This window comes from Quercus suber, unplaced genomic scaffold (assembly GCF_002906115.3).
Source record: "Quercus suber isolate HL8 unplaced genomic scaffold, Cork oak 2.0 scaffold_852, whole genome shotgun sequence".
In the NCBI taxonomy this organism is placed as follows: domain Eukaryota; kingdom Viridiplantae; phylum Streptophyta; class Magnoliopsida; order Fagales; family Fagaceae; genus Quercus; species Quercus suber.
Window position 1 is genome coordinate 150,659 of NW_027070282.1, and position 9,969 is coordinate 160,627.

A 9,969-nucleotide genomic window follows, 5' to 3' on the forward strand; every position below is an offset into this window, starting at 1 on the left:
TCACAATTCACATAGCTATACACAACATTTGTCAGCTTATAAGCATTTACTCAGGTTTTAGGGAATCATCTAGCTTACACTGGTGCCAATCAATAAAAACACAAAATACTAAGACATTGACGCAAGGGAAAACTTCCCAAGGACTTTTAGAATGCTTTTTGATGCTGCTTACATAGGAAATTTTATATATTAACTTTAAGACAATAAGTTGATCATATAAAAAGCAAGCTTTCTAATAATCTTGCCATGTAATTAAAATGTTTCACAAAGACTTCATCTTAAGCTCCTGAGTCTACTTCCAAAATCTGCTCTACGATCATCAGCTAACAACAAAGAATTAACATTTACAAAGACAATTTTAAACCATTCCTCATCATGCTTCTTACAGTAATTTCCAAAAATCTATTTCATGCTTCTCCTCACTTTGCTTCTTCAAGCCGTGCGCGTAATGACTCAGGACTTGACGTTTTATTTATACTGCAAAAAAGAACAGATAATGACATCAAACAATTTGAATAAGTTTTGTCGCTTGAAGAATAATTTATGATCTTCTACAAATATCCATTTGTTTCCTATAACAATTAAAATGGATCCATCCACAACCATATCACATATTAACAAGGCTCACCAGAAGAGCAAATCCCCTCCAGATGCCAACTTTTCTGATATCCATTCCGGAACTAATTCTATTAAGAGGTTTAGCTGCTCTTCAACTTCTCCTGCAAACACAAATGAAGAGGATCACCAAAAGCTCCCAGAGAAAAGGGAATTATATCCGTGTGGTACAAATGCTTACTTCTGTCAACAATATCACAATGGCTTGCAATTATCTTGTGTATAAGCTCCTCTTTTGTGATAACAGACCGCTTAATAGACTGAAATAAGAAGTGAATCATGTTGAAGAGCTTAGGCAGGCTAGCAATCATTTGTCGCCTCCGTTTTGCCCGTGAGATCGCCGGATTTCTCTCTTCTACTGCCTTCCTCTCTTTCTCTATTATCTGCAGCAAGAAATCATAGTTATAAATTCTAATGATGCAATCAGAACAAACTTTTATGTCTCTGTCCAGGTTCAATATGTTCATCTCCAAACAAATATTTAGGTATGATCATGTTGTAAACTAATAAGGCTAGGATAAATGCAAACACAATGACTATACATTGATATCCTATCCATGATTTAATTTCCGTTTGAAGCAAAATGAAATTTATATGTTGGTTATTGCAGTCAAATAACACTAGAAGAAAAAAAAATGATAGCTTGTATATTGTTTTAAATAGAACATTGAACCATGCTCGGTAAGGATGAAAGCATAAGGAATTCACAATGGGGCTTACCGATTGCAAAATATTCTCAGGAAGAATATCAAAAACATCATTATCAACTGAAACACCTCCAGTGTCATCCATTTCATCACCAATGTTTCCATTCTTTATGGGAGTGTCAAATTTTAACGATCTTGAACGGGGTGGACGCCTTATTAACTTGTTTGGTGAGCTAGTGGAATCATCATCTGGGCTCATATAACATCTCTTTGGTGGATACAATGTGGGCGTGACATTCATTAGCCCAGCTGGAGTGAGAACATGTTTTGCAGGAGTCGAATGGATATTAGCAATTTCTGCAGGAGAACCATTCTCATTATTCACGGCATCTATCTCTTTGCTTGGGGTTGCTGGTGGGCAAGATTGTGGCAAATGAGCAGGGGAAGCATTAACTGCTAGACATTTTTCATTGCTGGTTGATTCACACGACAGTTTTGATGGGGACGGAGTACCAGCAGCAGAACTACTTTTCTTTTTGGAGGAACTTTTGTTAGGTGGTGACTCTGGAACTGGAAGAACTGAAGATTGGAGATAAGTCTTTGATAAGTTTGGAGGATAGTTCTGTACTTCATGGCTAATGACTTTCTGTGAAAAGCGCTTGTGGAAAGATCGAGAGAGATGTGATGCTACCACTGGTTGCTGTTTTCTATGTGCTTCGATTGATGTCCCGAGGGGAAATGACATGTCGGGAGAATTGTTTATGTTTGAATTCAGATCTAGTTCTGTTCTTTCTGCAATTTCATCATCCCGAATGCAGGTTTCTGATACTGCTGATTGCAGAGCTGTTAGTGCAACAGTTGATGTCTTAATAGGAAATGATGAGGTGGGTGTTTTCATGTTCGAATGGACGCCTAGCTCTTTACGATTGAATGGTTCAGGCAACAGTTCCTCTGGAATTTCATCCACCTGCATGCAGAAGAAAAATCTTAAGGTGCAGTCTAGAGCATTGCTTAAAACTACCAGAAATCTTCATATCGAATATATATGAGTAAACTGAATAATTTTTCATCTCAAATCCATATTGTTAGTTACAATTTTAAGCGGTAGTGAATATCACGCTGACAGCTACCTTTATGGTTAACATTTGTAGTGAAAGAGACGTCAAAAGCAGCTAGAGCATAAAGTTGATTTTCAATTGTATGAAAAAGGAACAATTCTATAATGGAACCATAGAATATGACCCTAACCAAAATTATATTAGATTATGGTATTATCTTAACCCAGTCTCATTAGGTGGCCACAAGTGGCAGATGGAATCTTGTACTAAAGTTTATACATAAAGTGTAAAACAACTATATATAGACAGGAATGGAGGGAACAGATGACACAGAGGCATCTCACTGCAAGAATGTCCTAAGAAAAGAGAGAATATATGCCCAACAGTTTTTGTGCATTATATTCCAAAGCACACTCCCCTTTTCAATTGGCTAGGAAGGCATTATAACCAGAGAATCAAAGTAACTTATATATACATATAAAAAATGTAAATGATTGGCAACTAATGTTGTTCTAGATGTGATCATGAATACAGAACTAACAACAATTTAAGGATATATCCCAAGTAATATACAGAAAGTACAGAACACGAGTACCTCAGGGTAGGATTTTGAAAAATCCGCAAGCCGCGATCGTAACACCTTCCTCAAATGCATATTCCCGCTTTCAGATTTCAACTTCCCATCATTTTCCACTGCATCAACGTTGATGGAAACATAGAGATCCGGCTTCATACAGCTCGTCCGCTCATCGAACACAAGTACCCTCTTTATCTCAATTGCATCACGCAAAATAAATTTCAATTGAGCCAAGTGCCTGTGTGTAAACCTCCTAAAAACATTTTTTTTTTTAACATACAAAACAATCATAAGATTCATTAATCTCATATAGCTAAGTGTAGTCAATGTATCAGGTGAGTTGCTTAAGAAATACCAAATATGCAGTGTGGTAGCAATTTTTGAAAACTGATCTAAAAAAACTGAAAAATCTGTGTTTTGAGAATACATTTTCCCTCTTAAAACTTTTTTGGCAATGGGTTTCTATTTTGTTTTCAAGTGCCAGAATTAAATTTTAAAAACACGCTTATCCCAAATCCAAACAGACGTTTAACGTTCTATTTTCTAAGCAACCAAAAAGAGAGAACAAATTTGAAACATCTTATCCATCAAAATTAATAACAAGGCTCCAAATTCACCTCCAAAACCAACAAATTTCATAACTTCATACCAATCATCATCGCTATAAGACACAGAATGCAATCATTTCCCAACCAAAATTTTACTTTCTTAGAAGCCAAACAAAACCCAAAAAAGAAAAATTAAAAATTAAAAATTTACCTATCAGTTAAACACTCAATTTTGGGGCAAATATTGGTAAAAGAGGATGAGGAACCCTTCAACCTCAACAACCGAATAGAACTATCCAAGCTATCAAAAAACTGAGCAAGAATCTCATACCTGCACATAGAACAAATAAAAACCCAGAAACATTAATTAAAAGCTAAAACAAATAAACCAATAAAATCAAATCACCGTATAAACCAAAAAAGTTCATACTTTTCGGGTAGCTTAGTGGCGTGGGGGTGGGGGAGCGGTTTCTTGGACTTATGGGGCTCGGGGATTTCTGGGGAGGTGGGCCAGGATTGGATCTGCCTTCTGGCGGAGGAGTTGGGGCGGAGGGTTTCGGCGACTTTTCTGACTTCGTTGACGGAGAGGGCGACGCCGCGGTTGCGCAAGCGGTTGCGGGGGAGCTGTGTGGGCTGTTTTTCTGGAGTTTTGGAGCTCAGCTGGTCGGCTGAGTTGATGTGTTTTGAATGGGGTTTCTTGGATTTGGATTTTGATGAAGATGAAAGCTCCATTGGTATCACAGCGAGAGAGAGAGACAGAGAGGAAATGTAGTGTGGATTGAAGGAGAGAGAGAGAGAGAGAGGGGATGTATATATGTATTGTATTGTAGGGTTTTTCTTTGGAGGGAAAGCTGTGCTGGAGCAAGGCGTGCGTGGTTGCATTCCCGCCTAAATGACCCGTTGCTTCCCGCAATTTCTATCGGGTCTGTTTGGGAAGTAGGTCTAGTGAGTCAGGCACGTGAGCTTGAGTAGTCTTGTCCGCTGCCAGGGAAATGAATGGAAACCTCTTTGGGTTTTAAGTACAGTAGATGAGTTAAGTGGCAAAATTGTAATAAAACGCACCTAATGTGGCTCACAAGGATTTTTCTTGAAAATAACTTTAAAACCCAAACTATATTACTAGTTAGCCAAGGTTTGAAACTATTTTGGTTTGTAACAAATCGAGTCCGAAGGACTCAATTTTGAGGTTATAAATTGAGTATATTGCACTTGGTTTTCCTATTGCGCCAACAACTGAGGTGGACAAAGTGTCCACATAGGCTTGAAAATCGAGTCTAATAGACTTGGTTTTCGTTCATGGAAATCGAGCCCAAACTACTCAGTTTTCGTTCATGGAACTCAAGCCCAAAGGACTCAGTTTTCGTTCAACCATCACCACTTAAAACATCACTCAAATTCAAACACGTTCAACAGCAAATACACTCAAACCCAAACACACCGAGTCCTCACAGTCTCTCACTCTTCAAACCCTCACTCTCACTCTTCAAACTCTCACTCTCCTTCAAACCTTGCGCCACACCACAGCTCAACCTCATCATTCTTCAAACCTCGTGCCGCGACTCAACCTTAATCTTAAGGTAGGTACCCCTTCTCAATCTGCTTGCTTTGATTAGATCAAAATAATTTTTTTATTTATTAATGCTCCAGATTTATTCATTTTTTCTGGGTTTGCTTTACATACATCATATATGGGTTTGCTTTGATTATTTGTTTTTTTTGGGTTTATTGGTAATGGATGATTTTCTATTGGCATGCATTGTACTTGATAGATTTTGTCACACAAACAGTGAACAGAACTATATGTTTGCATATGGTGATAGTCTTCCTATTATTGTTGTTGTTATGATCATCTATATTAAAATCATAGTTGAAATTTCCTATACTATTATTTATGACGCCCCAACAGCATGTGGGTGTCAAGAATATTGTAAAGAAAATGAAAAAGGATTTTGAATGCTTCTGCAAGCTTAATAAGCGACGTTCTTGATTTGTCAGATCATTGCTCTAACTCCTTAGAACACATTTGAATGAAAATGGAGAAATGTAGAAGGTTTAATTAATTTAGCTTATACTGAGTTTTTGGTAGGATATTGAGTTTTTTATATGTATCTTTATTCCTTGTGGTTGATTGTCATACTTATCGTATGTGCAAGAAATTAGGCTATACATTGAGATCCTTGCCAATTTATCTTCAACATGTGCTTATGTTACTCTTGACTCCCTAAACTTCGTGCAGTATGGCTACCGTTCTTGCTGAGATCCTTGATGAGTTCGGTCCTGGTCCCATGGAGGGTTCGGTGTTAAGGTTTCTAAAAGAACATCAATTGTGTGCTATTTAGGAAGGCGAGGTAAAATAAAAACCAACCACCTGCTGAATATTCTCTTCTTATCCTTTTACATTATGTTGATTTTTTTTTTCGCCATTTCTAAAATTCTAAGTTTGTCAATGGTATTACTAGCTTTGAATGCATAGGCATGCCCATTAGTTGGGTTGAGTTAGATTGGTTGACTGTTGCATATCCTTACATAAAGGTTACACTTAGATAATTAAAGACATTAACATTGATAAGATTTAGAGAGGTTTGATTGTTTCAGTCTTTTAGCATTGGACTAAGAACCAAATTGAATTGTGAGAGCTAGAGAGAATCAAATTTTGATGTATTTATTCGTTGTAAACATGGTGGGTAATGGGTTTGATTGCTATTATGGCAATGTTTACACTAGCATGCACAGCATAAGTAGCAAAATAAACGACTAAAAACAAATGTATCAAGTGCGTTGCATCCTTTTATTTTTCTCCCGTTGTTGCTTCTTTTTTTTTTTTTTTTCTTTTTTTCTTTTTTTTTTTTTGGATGATATTTTAATTTCCCTTGATAACCACTTTATTTTATTTTATTTTATTTTTTTTGAGATCAATAGCTACAATCATATATACAAAGGTTATGGCATACTGCATCTTATCACTATAGTTCTATCATGTGCAGGATCTAGGAGCACTAACATGCCATGGTTGTAATGACGAGTTCCGAAAACAACACTCGATGGTGGATGATTGCATCCTCAACATTGTCAAGAGAGTTGAATTAGAGGGGCTGCATAGGACCCTATCTAGAGAGATTGATTATAACTTGATAACGGCCTTTGTTGAGCAATGACGGCTTGAAACCCACACCTTCCACCGTCACATGGTGAGACAATGATCACATTACTTGATGTGGAGGTTCTTTTGGGGATTCCAATCGATGGTGAGGCAATTGTTGGAACAACTGACTTCACATGGGCTGATGAATGTCAGAATATGCTTGGAATTGATACTAATGGTGTGGTGCTTAAAGGACAAAGGATCCAAATTAACAGGCTACTAGAAAAAGTTGACCAAGGGTTGCCCAATGTTGCAGCAGAGGTGGTTGTGCATCAGTATGCACGATGTTATATTTTAGCACTCCTGGGGGACACAATTTTCACCGACAAGTCTGGCGATAGGGTGTATACGATGTGGTTGCAGATGTAGAGATGTAGTTGTTTGTACAATTTCCTCTATGCCGACTTTCGCATGTGGCTCCAAAGTGTCGTACAACTCAAAATTTGCTACTTGTTCCCATTTTTGCATCTTGCTAAACATGATCTTCACATATTTGTCTTCTGTTATCGCTATATATCTGTAATTAATGCATTGATTGAGGACTTCATGTGGAGAATAGAAAGTAATATGTATGTCATGCAAAGCAAGGTTCACTTGCAACTCTTCTATAATTTTTATTTTCAAATCATTCAGGGTTTTTAGCTTACGACATATCATCATATAGTAGCACTGGATATCCGGACCTTGAAATGGGAATCCATCATAAGCATTGGCATTGCTAAGGGGTCCACCATAGTATATATTTATATGGATCATTGTCAACCTATAGATCATCAAGTGCAATTGTGTTAGTGACAAATTTATAACTCTCAGTCAACATCAATCACAAAACTTTGCATATGAAACGCCAACAATACTAACCTCAACCAAATTTGCATATATTCACCTTAGGTCACATACAAAAATAGTCATTACCAATTTCATATTCTTTTAAAATTCCAAATCATTCTAGGGGCATGACTTTCAAAACCCATTCAAATAAGTTATGATGAACAAAAATATTATACCAACCAGCTATCCATTGAAATCTCTGTTACAAATCTTAAACAAATATATCTTGAAATAATTTATGGTCAAAAGACTACAAATACTATCTTAGGTATCAAACTCATAATCCATTCCATACCTATGATAAAGACCTAAAAGTACTAAATATTCCTAACAATTGATCTCAATATTTAGTACTAAATATTCCCAATAATTAATAACAATTTTTTTTTTAAACTTAGCGTATTATTAATCACAATATTTACACTAACAAACAAAACAAAATAAATATTCCCATATGTTGTAATAACATAATTAATCACAATATTTGGTACTAAATATTCCCAATAATCACATATTAATTTTTTTTAAATACTTAGCAAATAATTTAATCACAATATATACACTAACAAAAAAAAATATTCCCAATATGTTGTAATAACATTAATCACAATATTTAGTACTAAACATTCCCAATAATTAATCATAATATTCTTTTTTTTTTTAACTAGCAAATAATCACAATATACTAGCAAATAAACTAATCACAATATACTAACAAATAAATTAATCACAATATTTACACTAACAAAAAAAAAAAATTTCCTAATATGTTCTAAATTTTTCTTTTAAAAAAAACCCAGCAAATAATTAAAATATTGTAAAAACATTACTTGTGAGATGAGTGTTGTGTGAGAGCTTAGGAAAATTGTGAGTAAGTGAAGAGAATAATTTTGAGAGCTAAAGATGTGAGAGCTGAAGAGACGGGTAAGGAGGAAAATAGGTCCCATCTAGGACCCACATGCCACATGTGGAGGGCTGGGGACCATTCATGAAAATCGAATTCAGTAGGCTCGATTTCCAACTCCGTATCCGCAGTGGGATGAGACTAGTAAATTGAGTCCAGTAGACTCGATTTCCATGAACGAAAACTGAGTCCAGTAAACTCGATTTCTATGAACAAAAATCGAGTCTAACAGACTAGATTTTCATGTACAAAAACCGAGTCCAGTGAATTCAATTTCCAGGTCTACGTGGACAGCTTGTCTAGCTCAGCTGCTGTCGCAATGGGAAAATCGAATGCAATATATTTGATTTATAACCCCAAAATTGAGTCCTCTGGACTCGATTTGTTAGAAATCAAATTAGTTTCAAACCTTGGTTAACTAATAATATAATTTGGGTTTTATAATTATTTTCAAAAAAAATTCGGCTCACAAAGAAGACTTCTCTCAAGTCAAAAAAGCAATAATGAGATCCGACAACTCTTTAGTCCTTCACTAGGAATTCATTTACTACACTAGAAGCAATAACACACACACACACACACTTGCCTCATTCTTCATCTCTATCGGTCTGTCATTCCTCCCAGCCTTTAGGTCTATCATCTTTCTTGGTCCAGCAAATCCGCGTTAATCTCAACTCAAGTTTGTCGATCTTATTTTCATTTCTTGGTTTTCAGATGGTGTGTGTGCATCAGCTAAGTAAGCATAGAACTACCAAATACAAGAAAAAGAAATCTACAAACACACACACTCTAGCCAAAACCACAACCATTTCATCCTCCCAAAATCCACTAATCTTTTCTCCGAATACAAGACCACAACAATGCAATCTTCTCCCAACACACACAAAACCCAAAAGCGAGAAACCCACCAAACCCTTAAATGAGAGAGAGTACTGATTTGAGAAAATCCACACCGTAGGGAGAGAGAAATGGTCGTTGTCTGGGAAGAAAGAAACAGTAATTGACGTAGGTTTGGGATAGAAGACTCACATGAGCATCATGTGGGTTTTACTAGGTTTTAACTTCTTCGGTTCTTGTGGGGTTTGGTTTCTATAGGGAGAAAGACATACAACAGTTTGTTTTACTAGGTCTCACCTTCTTCGGTTCTTGTGGCGTTTGGTTTTACTGGGGAGGAAGACAACAATTTGTTTTACATGGGTTTTTACGAGAATGGATAGTAGCCACTCTAACGAGTAGGTTCCACCTAGTGAGTTAAAGTTGCTTTTTTCAAACTAAAAACCATGGGCATTTGGGGTGCCACACAAGGTGTGGAATGCGAGTTTAGTTACAATTTAACTAAAAGAATGTCCTAATTTTGTGTAGTTTGAATTTTTTTTAACCTAATGTATTTAATCTTTTTTTTTTTATGATAATATGGCTTTTTAATATAGTGTCTTTGGGTTTCTTAGTGAGAGAATAATCTGATGGGCAGCTTGAAATTTCTTAATTTGCCTTTATGGTATCTGAAGTCACAATGGACTAGTGGAGACCCCATGAGCACCACGCATTCATGAGTTTAATCATCTGGTGTTGTGTCGAGGACAGCAAGCATAAAACAACATACTTCTCACATTTTTCTCTAATCCAAGTAATATGGGCACAAATCCC

General features: G+C 36.2%; 1 protein-coding gene across 1 annotated transcript; it reads right to left on the bottom strand.

The window, feature by feature from the left end:
- Positions 1-116: 116 nt before the first annotated feature.
- Positions 117-4,456, bottom strand: LOC112033519 (CDT1-like protein b). Its single transcript, XM_024066292.2, has 7 exons — positions 3,876-4,456; positions 3,657-3,776; positions 2,916-3,150; positions 1,336-2,229; positions 797-998; positions 629-719; positions 117-477 (listed from the first exon to the last, which is right to left on the bottom strand). The coding sequence occupies exons 1-7, from the start codon at positions 4,325-4,327 to the stop codon at positions 420-422; spliced, it is 2,052 nt and encodes a 683-aa protein (XP_023922060.2). The 5' UTR covers positions 4,328-4,456; the 3' UTR covers positions 117-419.
- Between the last annotated feature and the right edge of the window lie 5,513 nt (positions 4,457-9,969).